The sequence below is a fragment of the Sesamum indicum genome, linkage group LG4, assembly GCF_000512975.1.
Source record: "Sesamum indicum cultivar Zhongzhi No. 13 linkage group LG4, S_indicum_v1.0, whole genome shotgun sequence".
Classification (NCBI taxonomy): domain Eukaryota; kingdom Viridiplantae; phylum Streptophyta; class Magnoliopsida; order Lamiales; family Pedaliaceae; genus Sesamum; species Sesamum indicum.
The window spans coordinates 14,725,554-14,750,470 of NC_026148.1; the positions used below are offsets into that span (position 1 = coordinate 14,725,554).

Below are 24,917 nucleotides of genomic sequence, written 5' to 3' on the forward strand. Positions count from 1 at the left end.
TGAGACATTTGCAGCTATCTAATGTAAAGATACTTTATTGTAAAGTAGAATACTTTGTGCAAGGGAGCTTTGTATAATTTGTTGTAAATTATCCAAAGAAATGAAAATTTTCTTCCTAGAGAAAGAAAAATTGTTGCCTGATTCCATATAAATCATAATCAAGCCTTTGCAATACAACTCGTTGTATCTCAAAAGCTGATAATCAAATGTTAAAATTCACAAGTATCGACCTTTTGCCGTGAAGAACATAAAAATTAGAACAACACTGCTGAACAAGAACAATCAATTATAGCTCCTATGTATTAGCAAATTAATGTTATTATAGCGCATATGTATTAGCAAAGTAATTAACATTAAATGTGGGATTTTATTATTTATATATGCATTTATTATTGATTGATTTTTATCATCTATTAATCTATTGTATTTATATATATATATATATATTTGAAGGATGTTTTTTACCAAAATTGAGCAATTTTGACTCAATTCTAATTTCTAGAATTTTGAATTTTTTTGTTAGAGTAATAGATCAAATGAATAAGACTTTATCCTACTTTAATCTTCTAAAGAAAAATTTATCGTCCTTTAATTTTATGTATTGTTTTATACATTAATCGAAACAAAAATTATACCTAAACTGCTTATATACAAATCAGAGACAAACTATACATAACTAATATAAATAATATTGTTCACTTAATTATTTAAATTAAAACAATAAATTAAAATTAGGTGACTCCCTTATTTTTCTTCTATTAAGATGTTTTAGAATTTTGATTTCTTTATTAATTATTGATAAATATATCCATTGTTGCTTTAAATTTGAAAGTTATACTTTTTACAAATTGAATACAATAAGTTAATAAGTGCATTTGTTAATATGCAATTGCAGTTAATTTAGACCATCAATATTAAATATGATAAATTACCATTGGCACCCCCAAACTTTTCATGGACTAAGCTTAAAACAAAGCATACCAGCCCAATTAGCCCATCAACAAGGAGGTGAGGCCCACAAACTTTCTTTTTGTTTTACTGAACTGGCAGCTTCAAGAAATGAGCCCATTTCAGTCGGACACATATAATTCACCATTATTATCACTTTAGTTCAAGTTTTTTCTTTTCTTTCATCCATAAATCATTAATGACTAAAGCATCGATGTGCTGACCTTTGTTATGTAGGGTTAGTTCCTGTTGAACTTGGGATTTTCCTTTAAGATTCTTCACTTTGTGGTGTGGCAAAAGATTTGGTATGGGTCATTGACACCGTCTGTGGGAACTTGAGCTTAAGAGGCGAGAAATGGCTAATTCAATAAATGGAGGTGATAATTGATCCTATTAGGGAAACACTTCCCTACCCGCTGCACAGGTCCTACCATTCCACCTGCAAATACAACTGCAGGAGACGCTAAAGCTCCCATTCCAAATCCAACCTTAGGAGCCACCAATGCTCCAGCTGCAGCTCTCGATCAAATAGTTGATCTGCTGCTACGAACCCTTTCTGTTGTGAGCAACTTCGTTAATTCATCATGAAGACTATCAACTCAACCCTCCACGGTTCTCAAGCTAGCGGAGCAGGACCTCCATCCTAGCTGGCAAGAGGTGGAACACGAGGAAGCCAAGGCATTGAAGAGCAGATTCCTGTCGGGCTCCCAGCGGGATCAATCCACGTCTCCTGACTTTTTCCAGTAAGTAGCAACCACCTTACATCCCCCTGGAATATGGGAATCACTAAAGAAAGAGATGGTCAAGCTTAATCAGCAAGTGACAAAAGAGACCATATCTGCTGAGCGTGGCATTTGTTTCGATGAGCACATCACGGTAGAGGAACTCTCGCTCATTTTCTAGCACATTCGCACTTACATGCTTATTATGGTACCACTGATCTAGTTGCACATATCTGTAAGTTTGAAAAGCATAGGTATACTGAAGGCATTTAATGTGGTCCTTTCCTTACTATGCTATTGAATTTTTCCCAAAAATCATTCGACCAACTTCCAGCTGGATGAGTTAGATCTTTTGAAAACATTAGCTACCTTTTCCAGCACCAATTCCCTAGCAGCAAGAAGTATCGAAAATCCGCTATCAGTCTTTTCGGGGTGAAGCAGAAAGAGAACGAGATTCTAAGAGCCTACGTTCAGCAGTTCAACACAACCATCTTTGAGGTCCCAACAACTTACCAGGAGGAACTGGTCAGTGCATTCACCCAAAGGCTCCCCTCTTTTTGAGTATCTAGCGAAAAAACCAGTAACCGACTTCCTAGCCATGTTGGCTCGGGCTGGAAAATACATGAATATAGAGGGTGTCTGGCTAGTGAAGAAGAGCAATCATGATAAGCGAGGGAGAACGAGTTGTCTTCCTCCAGCAGGAGCAGGGAGAGCCATAGGATGCTTCAATTCCATTGTTCCAAAGAACGAACGCTACACCTTGCTCATTACCAGCCGGGCTAGAATGCCCTTGACAATTGACCAGCATTCTGCCTTACAATGGCCTAATGGCTCAGAAGAAGTCCCTAGCTCGTGAAATATAAATATTTTTGAAGATATCACAGAGAGTAAAGGCATGAGACCAACTGGTGCCGCCAGCTGAGGTAAGAGATAAGAAGGCTTATACAAGCCGGCTACCTAAAAAACTACATAGACAAAGAATAAAGGTCCAAGTAAAAGGAAGAACGCTCCCGCCGCCACAACTCTTGCAAGGGCAAGGAACAAGCATGGGATCTTAGAAGCCTTTCTTGACCATGGAATGTTTCTAACCTTAGAAAGTTTTATTCTTGAAATCCCTAATCTCTATCTACACTATCCTTGTAATCAAGCATTATATTATATTGATAAAGTTAATTCTTGCTTCCTATCTTGTGTTACTTGCAGAATCAGTTTTCAGTTGCTAACTAACTCTAAATAAGTCGTCGCCACTAGCTGACACATATTTTTACATGAGTCATTCCTAGCTGGCATACGCATTTACGTAAGATTTCACCAGTCAGCACACGCTCCTAATAAGTCACCACCAATCGGCCACGCTCCTAATAATTCTCCCCTTGTTGACGCACACTTCGAATAAGTCGACCCAGTTAGTGTACGCACTTACATAAGCTGCCACCAGCTGGTGCACGCATGAACCGCTACTAGTTGGTACACGCATCCAACTCAGCCATCACTAGCTAGCATATACAACACGGAAGCAGCTATTAGTTATTATATGATTTTAAAGAAAGTGAATGTCTTAAATTAGCAATTAACATTTTAATATTAAAAATATTCCAATAAAATACGCTAGGTTGTAAAGAACATATAATTAGGGGTTTAGATTTCTATAATTTTGCATCAAAATTGATAACCTTATTTAAATATTTCTTAATTTATCTCCCATTTTTCAAAACCCTAAATAGGGATTTCAAATTTTAGAACCTTATAAATAGGGGTTAAATTGTGTTGAAAGACCCCAGAGAGTTTTGGGTTTCGTTTATGTTTTAATTCAAATTGAGTTAGATTCAGCGTCAATAAATTATATATTAAGTATAATAAATTTATTATATAATAAATATAATTTATATTTATTATAATTAATTTGACTCGATTATACCTTATTTATAAAAAATTTTCATAAATTGATTGATGGGGCGTCAAAGGAGCAAGAGCTTACTTGCCCAAAAACACAAGCATAAAATTTTGTTTTCTCCCAACCAACAGTTCACCTTTCATTCACCAATCACAAGAACTAAAAACAAATAATAAGAAAAAGCTATGTTGGAGGGAGATCTCATCCTTCCAATTGTTTATCACTCACATGAACATTTTTGTATTAACTGGACAGTGCTGCTCCAGATTTTTCATACTGTTGACAACAATAAAATCGAATCCCCACCTACCCCACATAATATATTCATCGATTTAGTTAATTTACATTAATTCTTGTCTAATAAATGTACTAATAGAATGAATTTACATTTAACATGACAATACCTTATTGACTATTCATAAACACGCTTAAAACTTTTAAAAATATTACATATTGATTAATTGAAGGAGAAAAAAATAAATAAATTTTGCAGAGTAAACAAGTGGGATTACCGCAAGAATCAGGTGGGAGCAGGTTAGATATCGGTTCAGGCTGAACGAACCTGATTACCTGACACCACCACCCCTCACACACACACACACATAAGAGATGCAGGGTTTGCAAAGGCACACATGATTATCTCCTCTAAGGAATCAGCAATAGCATATTTCACACAAATTTTTAAGCTCTGACAATCCGTTTTACTGTAATAAGGAGTAACCATTACAGCATGTCACATCCCCATCCCCCTGATGCATCAACAACACAAATTCTAGGAAGCCATATATATAGTCAAGTCTCATAACAGCAGTATTATTTGTTTCTTAGTTCTTCAAAACCGAATTTTTACATCAGACAGCAGCGTTAGCAATTGTTCTGGCAACCGATGCAGTATCAAAGATTTCAATCCAGTAGCCATCGGGATCCTTGATGAATGCTATATCCTTAATTTTTTCCTGAAATGTGAGATGGGACGGAAAAATTGAATTTTAGAATAACTCTGGTTTCAATTTCTTGTCCAATGGTCTGAAGAAGAGCTTGGGCAGACAGTACTAATGCATAGTAGAAATTACTGAAGTTGAATGTTGAGAACTGTAAATTAACATAAGAAGAATCAAAACTTAGCAAATTCATATATTAATACAACAAAATTAGCATCCTCAGGTTTCTTCACAAACTCCACCCCTAGACTCTCGAATCTCTTGCACGTCGTCAACAGTGATACCTATGTGTCCTGCAAGAACATCCCTAGACATTAGTCCCCAAAATATTAGGTACGACCGAGAATCGTCATCCAATGAAACATCCCATTACATTAAAATCATCTTAGTCTATTATAAATCAACCAACATGATTGTAACCAAGTACAGCAGATATGTAGTAGCGGTTCCTTACAACAGATAACCCAAAGGCACAAGATCTAATGCACTCAAAGCCAGGACAGAACAATAGCAGTTACATATACATATACAAAGATGTCAAAGGTCATTCATATAAAGGGGATCACTTCAACAGATAAATGGGGAAAAAGAGAAGCATGTTTAAGTTAAAATTTTCACATACCAAACCCACGAGGTTCCGAGTTTCCATTGTGATAACCCTTGAAATCAGGATCAGTTTCAGTACCCCAGTTACTGTGGCAACACTATGGTAGAGATTTGCAAGCAAGAATGTTTCTATATGCAAAAAGAAACTAGCTCTTACTGTGTAAGCCCGTGCGCTGAACTGGATCACTGGGAGCCGATGATGTCATGTGTCCTGAACCAAGGTAACATAAGATAGATTGAAAACATATCAGAAACAGAAATGATTAAAAAGGTCCACCATAACATGATCTACATTTTTACATAGATTATTTGACTATAGTAATATTTCAATTGATGTGGGATGTTATTTTTACATAACAATTCCGAAATAATGTATAACGGGCTATCTCAACGCTTACGGTTTGCTGCAAGAAATAGCCTTTGGTAGCCTCATCCGGAGAAGTGTGGAGCCCTGAATTGTTCTCTGGGGACTCTTTCGACGCCATCACACTGGATATCAATCGAGTCCAATACTACATCTTTTAGCACTATATGAGAAAATAAGATCATATACCTATTCCAATCCCCTAACTAGGGGGTTGGTGATACTGTCCACACATCCCACATCAATTGAAAATGAGGAATTTGAGTGAGTTATAAATTTCAAAGTTTTCTCTCTATAGCAAAGTCATTTTTGAAGGACAAAAGTATAAAATTTAGGGAGTGATTGCGAGCGTTTTGCAAATACTCCCTTTATAAAATCAGAGCTGACAGTGTCTTGCATAGTAAGGCCCTGGCACACTGCATCAGCACATGAAAGACACATTTGATTTAGATTATTGACAGAAGATTGCATCTGCAATCAATGCTGTCATGTAAGAAATTAAAGACTTTTTGGATGCTGAGAATTTTTTTATCACATTTTTGTATCATGTAATTAAGGATCAAAATTGTATTTATCCTCAAAATTAATATTGAAAATTGAAATGGGGGGACTAATTTAAAATAATTAAAAGCATATGAACAAATTTGAAATGAAACTAAAATATTTTTTTATCTTTTGGTATATTTTATTAATTATTTGGTATATTTTATTAATTATATTTAAATTAATTAGTAGTTTATATTTATAATAATAAATTAAGATGTTATATTACATATTTAATTTTTTGATAATTATATAATATTCAATAAATTGTTAATATAATATAAAATTTAATATTTTTTTCTTTCTCCCCATTTCCCACTCTTTTTTTCTTTCTTTCTCCCTAATTCCCATTTTCTCCCCACTCTTTTTTTTTTTTTCCGTTCACCCAATTTTTTCCCTCTCGTTTTTTTTTCCCTTTCTCCCCAATTCCCATATCTGAATCCTAAGAGGCAAAACCCTACCCCTAAACCAACAATTGCAAGCCCCAATGTCGGCGAAGCGAGAAGCTTGAGCAGGTTTGCATTAACATCTCATAGTCTTGGTTTCATCGTTCGGATTGTGTGGGTGTGGGCGGCACCTATGAGGAGAAAATAGTTCTTTAATTTACTATTGTTGTTTTAGTCTTTTGGGGTTTTCTGTGTTATTTTGGTGCTTCAAGAAATGAAAATGGCTGCGAACTGATTTGGTATGTGAAGGGGAGACTCGCATGATCTAACACATTTTTACCAGATATTATAGATATAAATTTGTTTCCTCATGTGATCTAAATTTTGTATCTTGTAAACTTTCTCACCAAACATTTCTGCTGTCAACAATTTGTTCTAAGAATATAGCCTCTTGATAGTCACAAATTGTTAAACACCTGATGCCATGGATTTCCGTTTCCTATTGCAACTTGGTATGGTAGTCTTCATCTTTGGCAACATGATGAACTCTACATGCATGCATATCTGGGCTTGTGTTAACATGCCCATTGTAGCCGCTTTACCATTTGAATTTCCCTTTTTCTATTGCTATAACAAGTTTGTAAGATTTGTAAGGAATGTGGATTTATATCTCATCCATATATGTGATTGCTGAAACATAGTAATGTCTAGTCATGCCGATTCTTTTTTCTTCAGATCACATGAGGAGATTTTTTTTTTTAAATGTAATTTGCTTAGTTTCTAAATTATATTTTTGGATATGGTTTTCAGTTCATGTTATGTTCATCTATCACTTGAAAATTGTTATGATTCAGGATATTTGCAATGGGTATTGATTTGGATCCGTTGGATGATATTTTTGCTGATGAAGCAGTGAAGAATGGTAAAAACTTTAGTTCTATTGTTATTTTTTCCTAGCTGTGGCTGGTTTGCAACTTTAATTTAGGGATACACAAGAACTAAAATACTTTTTTGCAGCACGGGCAGTAGGCAAGTTTCAGCCAAAGTCAAAGTTCCGACCGCCAAGAAAGGACGCAGCAGCAACTTCACTTTCTTCCTCACAAGCAGCCCAAACCATTGATCCTGCACAGAACGAATCAAGCGACCCTCTAAGGACTGCAAAGTCATCAGAAAACGGTTTGTATTTTCTTGATTGGATGCATCATAATTTATTATCCGTCAGAGTTTCAGTAAGGACAAATGAATATATGGTAAACCATTGCTGGTTCCTCAGTGATTTCAGGTCTGGATGTTGTGTTTAACGATGATGGAGGCTGGCATGCTTCCATTGAAAAGTCAGGGACAGAGGTGAGTCCTGTATTTCTATGCCATATTTGTTGGTCTAGTCTGCTGATGCATATATTTCCTTATTCTTAGAATGCTGACATATTTATTGGGTTGGAAGCACTTGGTGATTTTCTTCCTCACACCACTAGTGATATGGGTGAGAAAAAAGTTCCTTGTCTCAGGTTTTCTCTATTTACTGAGTTGTGGCTTGCCTTAAGATCATCATAGTGGTCATTAGACAACTTAACACTAGTTACCTGAAACAATGTAGCAGAGGGCACTATCCATCCTTCAGAAGAAGTAGCTCTTAATGTTCATAACCATGAGAATACAGGAGGAGGGCCTGCTCCTGTTCTTTCTTCTGTTGGGGATTCAAACCACACATGTAAGGTGGCTGATGTTCCCACATGTCATGAATTGTCAGCGGCCGTAGATCCACTAACTGCTGGGGAGCCTATTGTTTCAAGTAGTGATGGATGTGGTCGCATGCATGTTAAAGAATTGGGAAGAGAGGTAGATAGCTGATATTTTGAGCCCCTGGGCTCTTTCTGAACCATCGAATGTGAATGCTTCCTATTTGGTTAGCTTGAGGTCTAAGTTGGTCAATTGCAGGAAATGGATATCATGGACTCTATTAATGCATCTGAGGTTACAACCAACTCTGGTATGTTGAAGTTTGAAATGCCTGCTTTATGAGCTTTATTTGTATATTTGTATTGCATCCTTTCTGATATTGATGTTATCCTTGTCCAGGACATAGAACAGGAAAATTTCAGCCAAAACCAAAATTACAAATGCATGAAGTGATATGTAAACCCGCTGAGTCGCTTTCTTGCTCACTTGGTTCACAATCTTTTCCACCTGAAATTAGTTATACGGAGAAGGATTTTAGTCCTACATTTCAACAGGATGATGTTCTTGATCTTTCATCCCTAGGATTCACTCATACCTTGCCAACTGAAGCGTCCTCTGAACTTCCTCTGAATGAAGAGTCTATGAATCTTACGGAGATGACCCAGTTGGATTCAGGCATTCCTCTGGAGTGTCCGCCTGAAATTCCTGCAAAACTTGTAAGCTATTTATCCGATACAAGTTGAGAGTATACATGTTTTCATTAACTAATACATTGTCCTATATTGTTAATGTTGCATTCTTTTTTGAGCATACTTGGATTATTAACTAATGTTTGCTAGGCTTCTCGGCGTGCAAAGATAGGAAGGAATAAGACTCAAACAGCATCAGATCCTTCTCAACAGCAGCAAAAGACTTCGACATCCAGTCAGGAGAATGAAATGGGTAGATCATTACGGCCTAGAAAAAGCAAAACAAATTTTTGTGAACTAGGAGATGAGGTGGAGGATGGAGTCCATGCTAGTGAGGAATTTTCTGAAGAATGTCCCGTCAATTCTGCTGCAGAGGAGGAAAATGTTGATAATGAGGAATTCCAAGTGGAAAGTGATTCACAAATGAAAAAGGTGAAGCAGAAGTTTGAAAAACCAGTCAGGAAGAGGAAGGAGACTGAAGCATCAGATAAGGATGCAAAGCCTAAAAAGTTCTCTCACTCTACTCGGCGAAGGCGAGGTATTTGTAACTATTGAGAGATCAGAGGCTGTTGCTTTGTAATTAATGTACTGACTAGAGACCTTTGTAATATAGTGGACAAGGTTTTGCTTGCAACTCCTGAAGATGAAATTGACTACCAAAAGGTTCCTCTTAGGGATTTGATTCTGCTGGCAGAGCACAAGGAGCGGGAGATGGTAAGTAAATTGTTAAAGGGACTTGGGTTTATTTACATCCTGCAACTTGCTTTGATGAATGCATAATCAGTTGTGTACAGTGTAAAAAAAATAATTTTGAAGGCAACTTCTGCTGTGTTTTCCAGAGAAAACTAGTTATTAATATGCTTATTTTCAGAATGGTGATCTTATTATTTACCTTACAGAAAAAAGAAGAGGCGGCAGCAGGAGTAACAGCAAAAAAACAAAGGTAATATAATATAATGAGCTTGATGTTTTATTCACTAACATGAAAGATGGGGAATTCTGTAGCCTTCGTGAGGGAGAATGTTGGATTTTAATTGTAGTGCTAAATCTAATTTTCAGAATGTTAGCAGAAAAGAATATGTTGATGAATTTATATGTATATCTACTTGCATAAATTACTGGCTCATTGAGGGCAGAAGAAAAATGGTGATTGTATTTTCCTTGCAAAAGTTACAGGCCCACTGAGGGTGGAAAAAAGGGCCTGAGAAGTACTGGGTAATTATTTTTGTGAAGAAATATTATTTAGCATCTAGACGTGGTAGATACTTTTTAGTAACATCCTTGATCTTAATCTCTGAAGGAAATGTTGATTAGGATGCACCAATCTTGTATCCTAGATTCCTAGTGGATTGCACTTAGGAAGTTCAGGTGATGATCCAAAGCAAAAGATGTGCTCATGGATAAATTATATGATTTTGCTACTAGACTAGTATATTTGAAAGATGTGACGATTAAGAGGGATGAGGTAGAGCAGGGCATGACAAATTAGTGATCCTCATTGTCTGAGGTCAATCATGTATGTGTTCATTCTTAGGCTTATCTTTCAGAGTCAGTAAGAATTGAAAGTTATTTTGAGCAAGATGAGGTAGTTTTGCCCATGTAAAATGAGTCAAAACAGGTTTTGCGGTTTGATTATGCCATTCTTTTAGTTCTTGGTTACTGCTCTTTAACAGGATTTGATGCCATTTGCTACTGAGAATGTCCAAGTTCACAAAGTACTACTGTTTCTTTCTTATCATCTTAACTTTTGTAGCATCATCCTGCATTATAGTGAAGAATATAGTCAAATGGGGGGCAATTATATAACATTCTTGTGAATATATTTGTTATTTCATTCTACTTTGAAACTGCTTGTTTCTAGTTTTGTGTTTTATATTTGAAACACTATAACATCTGTAGAATACTTTTTCAATGCGGAATGATGTAATGCTCTGGCTGTGTTACTCTGCAGTAATGGTAATTCTTCAAGCCGATACAATCAAGAAGAGGCCTTTACTTCTGAACAAAATGGAGAATATAATGACGGACAAGGAAGCCCTAGGATTGAAGAGAGCACCATCTGCTTCAATTATCACACCCACATGGACAGAACACCCAGCATCAGATGGTCCAAACAGGACACAGAGTTGTTCTACGAGGCATGTCTTCTTGCTACGTGTATATTTTCATCATATAAGAATGGTCAACATCAGTGTTTGCTTTGTATAGTGATTGGGGGTGATGAAAAGAAGGGTTGTTTTGCTAACTTAGATTGGTGTATGATACTGTTGTGAAGGCTGGATCCCCTTGACAACAACTTGACAAATATTAATTTCTGCTTTTACCTATTTTATTTGGTAGGCTGTGAGGCAGTTCGGGACCGATCTTTCTATGATACAACAACTTTTTCCTGATCGGACCCGGCGACAAGTAAAGCTGAAATACAAAAAAGAAGAACGGCAGCATCCACTGAGGCTCCGTGAAGCTTTGACTAACCGTACGAAAGGTAAACTTATGCAATAGTCTCTGCTTCTATGTAAAGATAATGTAAGAGGAAGAAAAGTAATGATTTTGGAAGAAGAGAGATCATGTTAGGTATTCTGGAAACTAACAAATTAAACTTGCTGGAATGTTGATCTCTCTAAATTTTCTATTCTTCATTTTGCAGATCATTCCCATTTTGAAAAGGTCATAGAACGCTTAAAGCAAATTGCCGCAGAAGAAAATCAGAATGCTGATAATGATGAATCAATAGATTTGACAGGCAATGAAGTGGATGAGGGGACTTTGAATGCTGGTGTATGTCCTATGCTGTTTTACAAAATCTAATTGACACTGATATCTTTATTTATAACTAAATATTTAATTTATCAAATTGGCTTACGCCTTGGCAATGCGTCGTGAAGGATGAAGAAGCCAAAGATGAGCACATTGAGGAAGAGGTGAATGAGGGTGTAGCAAATGACTTTGCTGAAGTTCGAAGCCCTTCAAAGTCGGAGGATATTGAAGATGATTTGTTCATATGGAGTCAATATAAGAGTGGATAACTGACTAGGGGTAAACAACACTGTTAAATGTACAGGCCATTAGAACTTTTTAATATCAAGAAGTTGATTAATGAAAATGTTCTTTGTCAATCTGCTCATTTTGCCCATTATTACTAGATGTTAACCATCCACGTTCTCATGTCGTGCTGCTGCTAACCACAGGAACCATAAGTGCTGGTTATGGACCACTTAAAATTTTGCTGCAGAAGTTAAAGTTTCAGTTAGTAGAAATTCAAGTGTTCAAAATCTGATTTACAGTGCTTTTTCGAAATACTTTCTTTTAAAATGACTAGAGATTGTTCCATTTTCAGTTCCTTGAGCTCATATTTGGAGTCAAGCACAATGTACATGCTATGTTTTGACTAGAACATTAAGCATATCATGTGTTAGCCAGCATGGCAATGGTGGCCAACAGGCAGGAATCTGATGCATAATCTGTTGTTGCATCAATACAGGAAATGTATTTATCTGGGAAAATGTATCATGATAAGAATCTTGTTTATCAAATACCACTTATAGCTCTCAAGTTCACTAAGGCAGGATTTTGGGGTGATTTATTTAGAGATTTCAAATTCCTAATAGCAAGTCCATCAAGCTTGGTGATCGTTTTACATTACAATGGGTTTCAAATAACTGAGCTTCCATTTGGAGCTATTTTTTGAGTAATTGTGGAATCTCCTGATATCCTTTTCTCAAAGCGTAATCCTTTAATCTGCAACGAAATGGAATACCACTATCTGTTGCTATAAGTTTGAAAAGATACTTAAAATCCAAATATGGGAATGCCCTTGTATTTTATGAAAAGCCTATACCTTGGGTCACTCTAGAGGAGATAATCTCTGCTGTTTATGAGTGTGAATACATCAGCTTGAGTGAAATTGCTGCAGAAGTGATTCAAAATGTATGATTTGATTTGTTGATGTGAATGCACTATGCGGAATAATCTGACTCTTGTGCTTCTTTTGAAGTGCAATGATGAAGCTCCATGGAAGTTCGATGCTGTAAGTGCCCACTCGGGGTCTGTCTTACTCTCAGCATCATCCTACCTTGGGCATACCCTTACTGCAAACAAAGTGATTGAAGAATTCTATGCGAAGCAACTGCTTATTGGAAAGTGAAATCACCACACCTGAGACACTTCGGTTTTACAGCAACCTTTCTGGCACCTTGGGTTGATTGGCGGGTAAGGAATTAGCTCTTGTTGTTCTATATCAGTTATTGAAATTTCATTATTATACTTCACAGATAAGTTAGCTATATTCTCAGGATTTCTTTGAAGTGCAGAACATTTTCGTACAGTTGAGTTTTTTTTCAACAATGCAACCGGAGTTGAACAAAACTTCTGTGTCTCACTGAATCACTTGCAATACTCAGTAGTAGATTTTCCTTATCCTCTTACATGCCACAAAACTTTGTCTAGTAACCTTGTTATCGGAACCAGAAGCTAATTCTCTCTGTCTCTCTTTGGGATATGTTGTTGACTTTGATTCTTCAAACAGGTAGGATAATGTAATTTATCTTGTGAATTCTTGATTATGTGAGAAGAAAAATCTTGCAACAGCAATATCCATATGGGGATGATGAGGAGCTGCCTAAGCTATTGCAGGAAGCAGACAGGGTTTTTGGAGTAGAAGAAATACATCAGAAATAGCCATAGAATACTTTACATACTCAGTGGTCGCATCCAGGCGGAACAATGATAGCTGCACCAGACCAATGCATTTTTTAAGACATTTACGCTTTTCTTAAAAATAAATGTAAGTTCGCTGGATGAGCGAACCCCATGGATCGTCCTGACGCTAGCAGTTTTATTGTATTCCTTTTCGTAGTAAAAGATAAACAGCTCTTGCTTTGATCAGATTCTTTGTTGTCTAAGTTGCGCAGTTTCACAATCTTTGGACTCTACATTTCCAGTTTGGTATCCACCTTTTCAATTCTTCACTCAGTTCTGCAACCATCCCTCCTCCATATTGAGGTTTTAGTTGCTTTCCCAAACACTGATCAAACCATTTGCATGGGCAAGAAGAGATTAGAAAGTTAATACAAAGCATAAAAATAGATGGACAACCGAGTAATTATGTATTACTAGTCAATCAAAGTATACTCGACGTCTGTCCATAATTAAATTTGTATTAGAAATGTGTTTAATCGTATAAATAAAAATATAAAGATAAAATGAATATTGATGAAGACTAATAAAATGATGAACTGATTTTATATGTATAGGAATAGTAAGAAATTATTATTAATACAATTAAATGATCAGAAATCGTGGTAGTTATTGTTGAGGTCTTTTCCTTAATAAATTAACTAGCTATATGACTTGTGTAACTATTCCAAAGGAGGTCCAAGTCAGGTAATGTATGACTTATGTATTACACTCATATTTATACTCTTTTATTTCCTAATACTTTATTTCACTATTTTCTATTTCAAGTCTCCAAGTGAATCCGAGCACCATAATTTTTACGAGTGTAGGTATGGATAAATAGGCTAAATAATCATAAAAAATAATAAATAATTATAAAAATGCCGTATTCTTAAAAATATTTAAACTTTTGGGCAACAATTTTCTTTAATATTCTACCCAAAAAATTATTTATTTTTTCTAAATTTTATTTTATATTATAAACTATTTTTTCAATGTTTTGTCTAAAATTTTTAAATATTATAAGAATACGGTATTTTTGTAGTTATTTATTTATCTTTTTACTGTTTTTAAATTATTTAGCCGGATAAATAGCATAGATTTGGGCTTTCAATTGTGGGCCCAATGGGCATTCAATTGTGGGCCCAACTTTTGTTTTTAAAAGAGAATTACCCTCCCACGCACCGTACTCTTTGGTTCAACGTCCGCGCCGCCCCAGCTCCGTCGCCGCGCAATGGCCGCCGCCAGGTAACTTCATCACCGGCACCACCTCGTAATTTCTACTGTGAACACAACGTAGTAACATTTGTTTGTATATTCAGTGACAGAAGGATGAGAGGATTCAACCGGTGGATGAAATATAACGGCATAGAATGTAGCGATGCCCTCCTCCTCTCAGCTGAAAATGGCGATACCGATGATTCCTCCCGGGCACTGTCGATCTCTGTGAAGGCTTTGTGCGATTTGAAGGAAGGCGATGTCGTTGCGACGATTCCCAAACAGAGCTGCCTCACCGTCAGAACTTCCGCCGCCAGCAGCCTCGTCGAGGAGGCCGAGCTCGACGGCAATTTGGGTCTGGTTGTTGCTCTCATGTACGAGAAGAGCCTCGGCCCCCAATCGAAATGGTTCCAGTACCTCCAGATACTGCCATCCTTTGAGCCAATTCCGTTGCTTTGGTCCCTCTCTGAAATTGATTCTCTCCTCACCGGCACCGAACTACACAAGGTTAGTCCATTGTGAATGTTCTTTCTAGTTACCAATTGGATGTGACCGCTTGCTTTTGTCGTGGGGTATAATTGTTTGATAGCATTTAATTGGAAGTGTATAATTCATTCTGTTTCAAAGTTTACTTGTAATACAATAGTGGTTTGGATTTGGCTCGATTAGAGCTCATTCAAGCTAAACTAGTGTAACAATCACTTTAAGCTCCATCATGGTTAAAACCTGATAAAAATGTTGAAACCAAGCTTGATCAGGAAGTTCAACTTGATTTTTTAAAGTCCTTTTAAACATATAGTGCAAGCATCCATACATTACTGATCCCCTTTATGCAAGTATGCACTAGTTAATGTGATTTATATGCTATTACTTGCTGCAATTTGTAGGCAGATAGTTAAGGAAGACAAGGCTCTGGTCTATCAAGACTGGAAGGAATGTATCAAACCACTATTGGATTTGGATTCTTTTCAGCTAAATCCAGAATTTTTCACTGCTGATGAATACATTGCCGCAAAGAGTCTAGTTGCTTCACGATCGTTTCAGGTAGATGAGTACCATGGTAGTGGGATGGTTCCTTTGGCTGACCTGTAAGTTACGCCTAATCTAATACTGCATGGTTGTGTTCTTGTTAGAAGGATATTGGCATATTTCTGGCATATGTTAAGTTATACTTGATGAAATAGTATAGAATTACCATAATTAAGGAATTAATGATTGCATGAGTCTTTTGAATGCTTGTTCACACTTTGTAATCATAAGACATTATATGTTCCTAAGACCAGCTTCTGAATGCCATTTTCAGATGTTAGAAGTATGTTAGGCTTGTCTACCGATTAATTTCATGAAATTCTATTTGATGTATATTTAATCAGAAAGCTCCTCGAGAACAAAAAATATATGATGCAGTCTTTTGTGTAGTGAATTAGTCATCAAAGGCAGCTGATATTGAAAAGCTAAGATAAAAGGTGAAGTGTCTTAAAAATTGATAGGTAAAAATAGAAGATGATACCAATGACCAGTTCATAAAAATTTCTTCATTAGTTGCAAACTGGTATGTACTATCTACTTTCAAAAGACTAAAGCTATCCACTTGAAATCCATTCAGCCGATCTTAAATGTCTATTCTTGATAGACTCTGAAGGATTCAGTCTAAAGCCACAACAACTTGGCCCCCTTCTGTCGTTTGAAGCATCAATTCAACAATTCTTTTCTTAGGATAAACTTGCCATAGACATTATGTACTCTGAACTAGTATTAGTTTTCTTATGGTCAAGATTCTATATTAAACTCCTGAGCTTTCTCATATTAGAATTATCTTGGCTGCTTACAGAGAGGTTTTGCTCGCTTGAGTTGTTTGAATGGTAGTTCTTTGTCCACTTCTTAGTAATCAACTCCTTTCTGATATCCAGCTTTAATCACAAAACAGCCGCTGAGGATGTACATTTCACATCTGTATCTTCTAGTTCAGATTCTGATGCTGAATCCGGTAATGGAAAAAGAGATGCTGATGATGAAAATGATGGAGATGATGAGCCCATATCTCCTCATCCAGAAACAGAATTTTCTGGTGGAAGCTACCTGGAAATTTCTTCAAATTCAGGAAATGAATCTACGTATCTGGAAATGATAATTGTTCGAGATGTCAAAGCTGGAAGTGAGGTAAGGGCTTGTGCTGCCTGTTACCTATTCTGTTCTCTTGTTGGAACTAAAAGCAACTTTCCATGACTGTATACAAAACTTCATGTGGTTTGACGTGGTAATATTTTGGTAAGGCAGTGTGATGAAATTCTCATTGTTACCATACTTTCAGGTGTTCAATACATATGGATCCTTGGGCAATGCTGCACTTCTGCATAGATATGGATTTACAGAACCTGATAATCCATTTGATATTCTGAACCTAGATCTAGATATTGTAGTTCAGTGGAGTTCATCTTTGTTTTCATGTCGTCACAGCAGAAGAAGGCTGTCAGTCTGGAGAAGGTTGGAATATTCTGGATGTGTCAGTGAAGATTCTGAATATTTTGAAATATCATATGATGGGGAACCTCAAGTGGAGTTGTTGGTTTTACTTTACATAATGTTGTTACCTGATGAGGAATTTCACGAACTTGATCTTGCATTATCGGCCACCGGAGAGGTCAAAGAGACTCCAAGCCTCCGCTTGCTGGGAAAGGAGAGGTTTCTGTCATCTGAAGACTCAGAAGCAAGTAAGAAGTTGTTGCTGACACGTGGTGTTTGCCAAGCTCTATTTTCACTTGCAGATGCTCGGGAAAGTTTATATGGTCCAAATTCTTTGGACAACGACATAAAATCATTCACCGAGAGTTCTCATATAACTGACCCTAAATTGTACCACTCTTTAACGCTGCGTATCAGTGAGAGGAGGATAATTGAAAGACTTAGATCTTTTGCTGATTCTGGGGCTGGAATTTTGAGAACTGCTGTTGGAACAAGAAAGAGGAGAAGAGTGGAGAGGACATGATTTGTCATGTGCTGAAGGCTCAGAGTTCCTTTTTCAGTTATTTATTTTCTTATATATCCGACTATCATACATGCTGAGCTATAAACTCCCAGAGCATACAACTTAGTTCTTTCAGTCAGATATTTTGCCATTGATTCACCCTTACAGGTGTTGAAGCTGGATAAACATGAGCAGCACTTCTTTGTTCATGCAAGTCTCCTGGTGAAGTATGGGACCTGAAAGAAATTGCTTGAAATTGAATCCTGGAACATGCTGGTGGTGTAATACGAGTCAAATAGGGATTCACAGAGAAAACTCCTGGTGCTATGGTAATTGCATCATCGAACAACACATTTTCTTAACATTGCAGAAGCTCAGATGAATAGCAGGCAAGATTTTCAGCAACCTTTACCTGTTCAACATGTTTTATAATGTTCATTAGCGGCAAAACAGTGTTAATTCATATGCAAGGCCAAGACAATCTCACCCCAACTGAGGTAACATCCTGTAAGTGTGCTATTTGGGATCTGGCATTGATGTTGAACTGGTGTTGATCAGTGCTGCAGAACACATGGGAGCACATTGTGCTCTTAGCTGTCTTAAGCTTTAGGGAAATGAAAATTAATAATTTTGGTTCATACATATTTTTTGACATGAAGCAAGTGAGACAGGTATCAACTGCATTATTGTCTCGTGTTAGTTCGATCTAAATATGTAAGCCCTCTTGAAATTCACGCGGCTAACTTGGTGTTTGTTTTCGTAATATTTTACTCATTTTGTCGTTCGATTCATATGAATTGACAACTTTAAACTGTTCTTAGATTTTACATTGTTTTCGTTTCTAGTGGCTATTTATCCATGTTTAGAGATAGGACTGTGATTGAATTCATCTTGATATCTAAGATGATGATTAGACTGCGATTGAGTTTATCTTGACATTTGCACGGTCTCTAGATTGAAATCATCATCAGTTTGGTCCCAAGCCAACACTTTAGTCTGTATTATAATTTGGATTCCACGAAAGTAATATATATTTGTCTTTAATCAATTAAACTAATCGTAGAAGTGTTTTTTCTATTAAATACTATTCAATTTTAGTTTTTATCTATTTTTCACAATTTTTACAAATATTACCCAATTTTGATTCTGCTATAACTTTTAATTTTTTCTACAAAAATTGTAGAATTTTTTTGCAAAGACTCCTTTAGTAACCATTGCATCTCCATTGACTTCATGGGAACAGTAGGATCTAATAAACTCTTAAAAATGATCAATCTAACAAAGTTAACAATTCTAAGTTTCAATGATTTCGTCAAACACCAGCGCGTATTGATAGGTTTTTCAAACAACAATAGGTATTCGTAATTATATCAAACTTCAAGGGAGTTCATTCTTATTTACTCAAAGCTTTAATATGATGAATCTAGAAAATAAAAATTAGGGTAAATTTTATTTATCTCTTCTAAGGTTTGGCATAATTACAAATACCTTCTTATTATTTGAAAAATTATAAACATCCCTCGAATTTTAACATCCGTTTAACAGTTATAAACACATTGTCATTTAGACCAGTCGGTTCAAAATAGCCCAACAATCATAAAACAATTCATAGTATTCGACACATTGGTTTAAATACAGACATCATCACTTTCAAAACAGTTCAAAAAAACATTCATTGTTGCTTGCAATCTTCATAGAGGTTAACTCCCTTAGCATCCTGATTGTTTGTGTTCCCTGTAGGGAGATTCCCATCCCTCTCCAAAAGTTTGGTGGCAGATTTGAGGATTATCCTGCAACATGCACTGAAGCATCATTTCAGGTCAAGAAAATATATAAGTATAACATTTCAGACCATAAAAATAGGCCATAAGAATATAAAAATCTAACAGGCCAATAGAATATAAGGTAAATTATTTTTTATCATTCGAATTATTCTTGTTTTTACACTTTGACATCTGAATTTTTCTTAATGTCAACTTACCATCTCAACTTTGTGAAATTTGCACTTGACGTATATGACTTCTTTTTGTTGAAAAAAACATCACATGTCGTGCATATATGAAAAATATCACATCGAATAACCCTCAAATATCACATGTGCATTGTATGTGATTTTTTTTTTTTGGCAAAAAAGTTAGTGAAAAAACAGTTACAAATGGCAAAGTGCAAAATTTTATAAAATTGAGAGGATAAATTAATAAAAAAAATTAAATATTAAAATATAAAACGGTTATAATTTAGATGGCAAAATATAATTAATCCGAGAATATAATATGTAGCATGTTGGAAAGGTTTTTAAAGAATAAACCCCCTTACTCGCATTTTGATTCGGCAACGGCAATAACCCAACCAAATTTAATCAAATTATCTTCTTTTTTTTTCTTTTTGAACAAAAACACCAAAATCCTTAGTGAAATGAGCAGACTTGAATTATTCGACAGTTAAACACCGTTTCAATGTTGTTCAATTTGAGAGAGTTTTTTCACCAATGGAAGACGAGTAGACGCGGAAGATGAGAGAAATAATATGATCAAACACAAAGGCTAAATATGACTTTACCACTCTCTATATTTTAAAATGTTTTTATTAAAACATGATATTCGTGTATTATTGACAGAAAAATAACATTGGCCAAGTTGGGTTGACCTACTAGCCCAACCCACCTGGTCCCAGGCCACTGGGCGGGACCAGTCCAGTCAGACGTGTCTGGGCCAGACCAGCCTATTCTTTTATTGGGTCAACCTGATCCAGTGCAGACTAGCACGGCCCAGGCGGCCTCAAGTTTTTCAATTACTCCATTAGATCCAAGCTCATGAAAAGTTCAGATACTGGTTCATATAAATAAGCTAAGTATTTGAAGTACGAGGGTTAGGGAAAAATCCACAGTAATAACAACAAAAACAATTTCATTTCAGATAACAATTATTCTGCTGACAACAGCTCAGTGGAATTCCACAGTTACATTAGGTAAAAATTTGAGGGCTGTGAAGATGAGTTAAAGTAGAAGCAAGGACTCCATTCACTATGTCATCACATTGCAGGAACTGAAAAGAATTGGATGAGTGGTTGTTGCAAGCAGAAAGAATACACTGAGACTTATTTTTGTCTTGTATAATCAAAGCTAACCTATCAGGCAGTTTTCACTACGGAAGGAAGCGTTTTGAGAAGCTGTAATGAAGGCCGTCTCAATGTGTGGTTGAGAAGAATCATTAGGGTTAAAAGAGTGAGAGCTCCAGCCTGATGAGCAGTGCCTAGTGAAACCGGTACATACGAGAGAAGAGTTGATATCCCCAAGGTAACCTGCAAGGAAGCAAAGAAGAGAATAACTGAATGGACAATGGCTCAGCTGACAGAAAAATGAAAACGTAAAGGGAATGACGAAGAAGCAACACCATCTCATGTTTTAAGAAAAAAGCCATATTTATACCACAATAGAAGAGGAACGAGGTTCCACAGGCAAGAAAGAAGTGGATCTTAGTACCTGAAGAGCAGCCATGCCCATGGTGCTTCCTATTAGAGATCGTATTGCAGGATGTATATCAAGTTTTCTACTTGACCACCACAAGCCACCAATAGAAAATAAGGTTGCAGTAGCGAGAATTCGATGGTCAAGCTGGAATGCATAAGAGAACCAAACATCAGCCACATAATATCCGAAACACATTGACTTTGTAATTGAAGTAGTGGAGTTGCAACTAGGAATGTGCCAAAAACTTAACTAAGAATCATACCTTGTCTAGAAGAATAAATGAAACCAAGGATCATGGATGTTAAATTAAACAATCAATTCATTGACTTTTATATGGTGGATAAGAGAAAGAACCAAGAACGTCGGGATGTCCTCTGGCTAAGATCTAATTATGTTTTCTCATGGTATCTTGGCCATGAGAAAATTAGTTCCCAACCGAAGTCGGTTCATATGCTACAGCTATCCGATTAGCATAGGGCCAGAAAGTTGAAGCATATATAACTTATGTTGCTTGAATCCGAAACCAACAACAAATAGCACTGGCCCGTTGCTTTAAAACTACAAAACACCAGGATTTACCCAAAAGTCAATTCATTTAAGCGTCCTTTTTCAATGAGAAAGTTTAGAAATATCATTTTTCCTTCAAAGTGTTGCACTACTCAAAACTTTTTATTAGGTAATATAGTCATATACCAGATATGAAGTGCCTAAGAACTGCTGAAAATTATGATCAGTCAAAGGAAAACTGATTATATTTCTATTTGCAGGAAAAGGTAAGGAATTTTAACTGAACAAAAACAGTACAAATCAGCTAACCGCTCATCGTTTACTCTTTATATACTCGTGACAATCACAACAGGTGGCTCAAATTTTCAAATGTAATATAAATCTGCACCACTTGTAATACTCAACAGCAACAATTACCTGCACCATGGACGTATTCTCGAAGAAATTCCTCACTAGCGGCTTCAGGTTAAATACATCTTCCGGAATCCATGTATCACCCATTTTTGGGAAAGTATTAAAGGCACGTCCCTGGAAATATCAAATGCAGAGGACGTGACTATATAAGTAATAGCAGACTCCATTCCAGAGGCATACAGATGATAAAGAGTGACAAAAGAAAAGTCTAGTTACATACGGCGTCATTTCCGGCAACAAATGCTCCTGAGACGGCTGTGATCCCAACAAGAAAACTTACAGGGAGGGCAAGACGCTTGACTTTTGCTGCCCCTTGAACCCAGGCTACAGATTCCGCAGGAGGTTCAGGCATAACAACAGAAAGTGCCGTCCAAAAGAGCCCAGAGTAAATGACAAAGGCCGAAGTCAAATGAGCTGCTAGGCGGTAAGGGCTTACCCTTGGTTCAGCATACTCAGATGCGGGCTCCTGGGAGAGGAAATAGAACATTCCTAAGAGTTGTATTTAAGCTAAGTATTCCGAATATGATAGTTTAATGCTTTTTATTATTACCTCTAAACCACTCTTGACCATCCACCACCCAATTAAGCCCTGCCCAGCACCAAGAGCAAATAGCCCACAGAGCCTGAGTCCCAACTGTACCGTAATGTATCCTTTCCGAAGAAAGTATGAGAATGGTAGTGCAAACATTATACCCAGTGCCCTTCCCCACATACGATGGGCATACTCCATCCAATATATGAACTTAAAATCGTCTAGACTCATCCCTTTGTTTACTCTGCAACGGCCAAGATTGGATGTAACACGCCAAGCCCAAACCGACCACAACTATCACAGAATTAGACAACATCCAAAGAAACCACAGATAGAAAATCCAGTGGAAAGATAAACTAGTAGATCGATTCCAAACAAAATGAAGATAGACGACAACTGAATTACCGTTTGTATTCAGGAGATTGCTTATATTTTTCAAATTCAACCAACCATTCCTCGTCGGAAAGTGGAGGAAGACCACCGGTAAATTTCCAGTCAGTCATTGAAAGGCCAGATCTCGTCAGTCGTGTGACACCTCCAAGTACCACCATACTAAAGACCCAAGCAGCAGACACAAAGAGCCAAATACCAACCGCTTTCTGAGCATGGGGGCCAGCAGTTACAAGGAGCTTCAATCCTCCTGTATCTTTTGCAGATACAGATGCTGCAGTGGAAAAATTCCTGAATGGTGGCTTATAAAAGTTCTGAAACCAGAATGAGCATTCTACTTTTAATCTTTATAGTCTTATAAAAGAAAATGTAAAGAGCCCACAAACAGAAATGCTACAAAGAGCATTTACACCAATAATCTCCACTCACCTATAATCAAATTAAATAGCTCACCACCCCTCATCGAACTAGATCACTTACATGACTTGAAAAAGAAAGTTAACCTTAGAAACAAAAGAATGAACAACACGCATCGATGAATGTTTTTCGAACTTCAACCACTATGAACAACTAGCAAACACAAATCCAGCAAACTAACTAGTTGATTTCAGCTATGCACATGTAAAAGACAACAGATTTTCAGTATAAATTCTCCTTACAATTATTTTGAAGCAGTACCTACAAACAGGGAAGAAAATCATATAAATACCTTACAATTACTTTGAAGCAATGATCTCAAACCATACCCAACGCAGCTTCCCGCCACCGGCGTTCTTGCAGCTGGAATAAATCTCGGCAACGAAGAGTAAAATCTTGATTGGTGCTCATTTGAGAACCCACAAGGAGTGGTAAACGTTTTCCATTCCCTCGGATTAGATGAGGAAAATTTCTGCGTCACGGATTTACTTCTCCTTAGAAGTGAAATCAATCTGCTTTCAATCATGATGGAATTCAGAATAATTTCCTCTGCTCTCAATCAATAAAGCAATGGGGAGGGTTTTACGGAGCGTGGGGTTTTAGGGATTGCAAGAAGATATGAAAATTGGAGAAGAGCCTCTCATTTTGATCAGGCCTTTTAATATATAGCACATGCATGTAATAAATAATTTTTTAATATTTTAAATATTATAAATAAAAATATATTTAAACTAATAATCACAATAAAAAAATAAAATAAAAATTAATTTTAAATATTATCGATACAATAAAAAAATTTATTAAAACAATGTAGAGTGTAAAGAGCAATTGCGAATAATTTCTAAAATTATTTAATTACGGTGTAATTTTTATATTTAAACCGTAAGGTCAGGATGGCACCTCTTGCAAGTAGGCCGTTCCTTTCGCCATTTCCAGGTGCTTTTGATCTTTTTGCATCCTTTAGTCAGTACGTTCACCTTCCGACAACCGGATTTTGGGTGCCACATGGATTCTGAACATTGTTGCAAATGCTCCAACTGAAAATTAATGCGACTGTATCATTAACCATTATTTATGAATGTAGAGTGACTCGTTTTATATTAGGATAGATTAATTTATACGGTACAAGTACTTTTAAAGCCAACAAGTATCTCAATTGGCGAAATTGAGGTCCCATATGTGAATATTGATTTATTTCAATAATAATTATTGGTTTACTGAATAATATTTATTGATTAATTATACTTATTCGATATTAAATAAGTAGCGTATATTTTGATTGTTGATGATTAAAATTTATAATGTATTTATTCAATAAAAAATATTTCTAAGAATAATATTAATAAAAATAAAAACAAAAGAAATTATTTGACATGTGCATAGTAAATAAGCCTAATACTAATATAATAATTTAATATGTCATAATGAAATCATTTATATTAAGTTGTTAAATTCAAACTTATATATTTATTATATATATTTGAAAAATTATTTCAGTATTTTGATATTTTTAAATATATATATATTTATAATTGAATTGATTTGTATCTAATTAAAA

General features: G+C 36.1%; 3 protein-coding genes across 4 annotated transcripts; 2 read left to right on the plus strand and 1 right to left on the minus strand.

Annotated features, from left to right (window-relative positions):
- On the plus strand, nt 6,404-13,657 carry LOC105161060 (transcription factor TFIIIB component B''-like). Its single transcript, XM_011078628.2, has 17 exons — nt 6,404-6,533; nt 7,259-7,326; nt 7,422-7,580; nt 7,678-7,751; nt 7,821-7,887; nt 8,002-8,243; nt 8,343-8,394; nt 8,484-8,800; nt 8,924-9,311; nt 9,387-9,487; nt 9,673-9,716; nt 10,725-10,911; nt 11,114-11,258; nt 11,421-11,551; nt 11,659-11,809; nt 12,768-12,982; nt 13,299-13,657. Exons 2-15 carry the CDS (start codon nt 7,269-7,271, stop codon nt 11,797-11,799), a joined length of 2,106 nt encoding a protein of 701 aa, XP_011076930.1. The 5' UTR covers nt 6,404-6,533; nt 7,259-7,268; the 3' UTR covers nt 11,800-11,809; nt 12,768-12,982; nt 13,299-13,657.
- Nucleotides 14,555-18,626, plus strand: LOC105161062 (N-lysine methyltransferase setd6). 2 transcript variants are annotated; one of them, XM_011078629.2, is made up of 5 exons: nt 14,555-14,695; nt 14,770-15,172; nt 15,557-15,753; nt 16,576-16,825; nt 16,977-18,626. In XM_011078629.2, the coding sequence occupies exons 1-5, from the start codon at nt 14,682-14,684 to the stop codon at nt 17,649-17,651; spliced, it is 1,539 nt and encodes a 512-aa protein (XP_011076931.1). In that variant the 5' UTR covers nt 14,555-14,681; the 3' UTR covers nt 17,652-18,626. The 2 variants fall into 2 exon arrangements, with proteins under 2 accessions (XP_011076931.1, XP_011076932.1); XM_011078630.2 differs by lacking the exon at nt 14,555-14,695 and having other exon boundaries at nt 14,787-15,172; nt 15,553-15,753.
- LOC105161063 (cytochrome c oxidase assembly protein COX15) lies at nt 20,745-23,991 on the minus strand. Its single transcript, XM_011078631.2, has 7 exons — nt 23,652-23,991; nt 22,958-23,256; nt 22,571-22,796; nt 22,241-22,486; nt 22,024-22,134; nt 21,112-21,243; nt 20,745-20,930 (listed from the first exon to the last, which is right to left on the minus strand). Exons 1-7 carry the CDS (start codon nt 23,883-23,885, stop codon nt 20,760-20,762), a joined length of 1,419 nt encoding a protein of 472 aa, XP_011076933.1. The 5' UTR covers nt 23,886-23,991; the 3' UTR covers nt 20,745-20,759.

Bases quoted from the DNA above. Each gene is read 5' to 3' on its own strand.
- LOC105161060 (XM_011078628.2), top strand. From the start codon at position 7,269: ATGGGTATTGATTTGGATCCGTTGGATGATATTTTTGCTGATGAAGCA. The intron at 7,581-7,677 runs GTTTGTATTTTC...CTGGTTCCTCAG, and splicing joins TGCAAAGTCATCAGAAAACG to TGATTTCAGGTCTGGATGTT. The intron at 7,752-7,820 runs GTGAGTCCTGTA...CCTTATTCTTAG, and splicing joins TTGAAAAGTCAGGGACAGAG to AATGCTGACATATTTATTGG.
- LOC105161062 (XM_011078629.2), top strand. The intron at 15,754-16,575 runs GTAAGTTACGCC...TCTGATATCCAG, and splicing joins ATGGTTCCTTTGGCTGACCT to CTTTAATCACAAAACAGCCG. The intron at 16,826-16,976 runs GTAAGGGCTTGT...CCATACTTTCAG, and splicing joins ATGTCAAAGCTGGAAGTGAG to GTGTTCAATACATATGGATC.
- LOC105161063 (XM_011078631.2), bottom strand. From the start codon at position 23,885: ATGATTGAAAGCAGATTGATTTCACTTCTAAGGAGAAGTAAATCCGTG. The intron at 22,135-22,240 runs GTATGTAACTAG...TGATATTTCCAG, and splicing joins TTGTTGCCGGAAATGACGCC to GGACGTGCCTTTAATACTTT. The intron at 21,244-22,023 runs GTAATTGTTGCT...TATGCATTCCAG, and splicing joins AGAATACGTCCATGGTGCAG to CTTGACCATCGAATTCTCGC.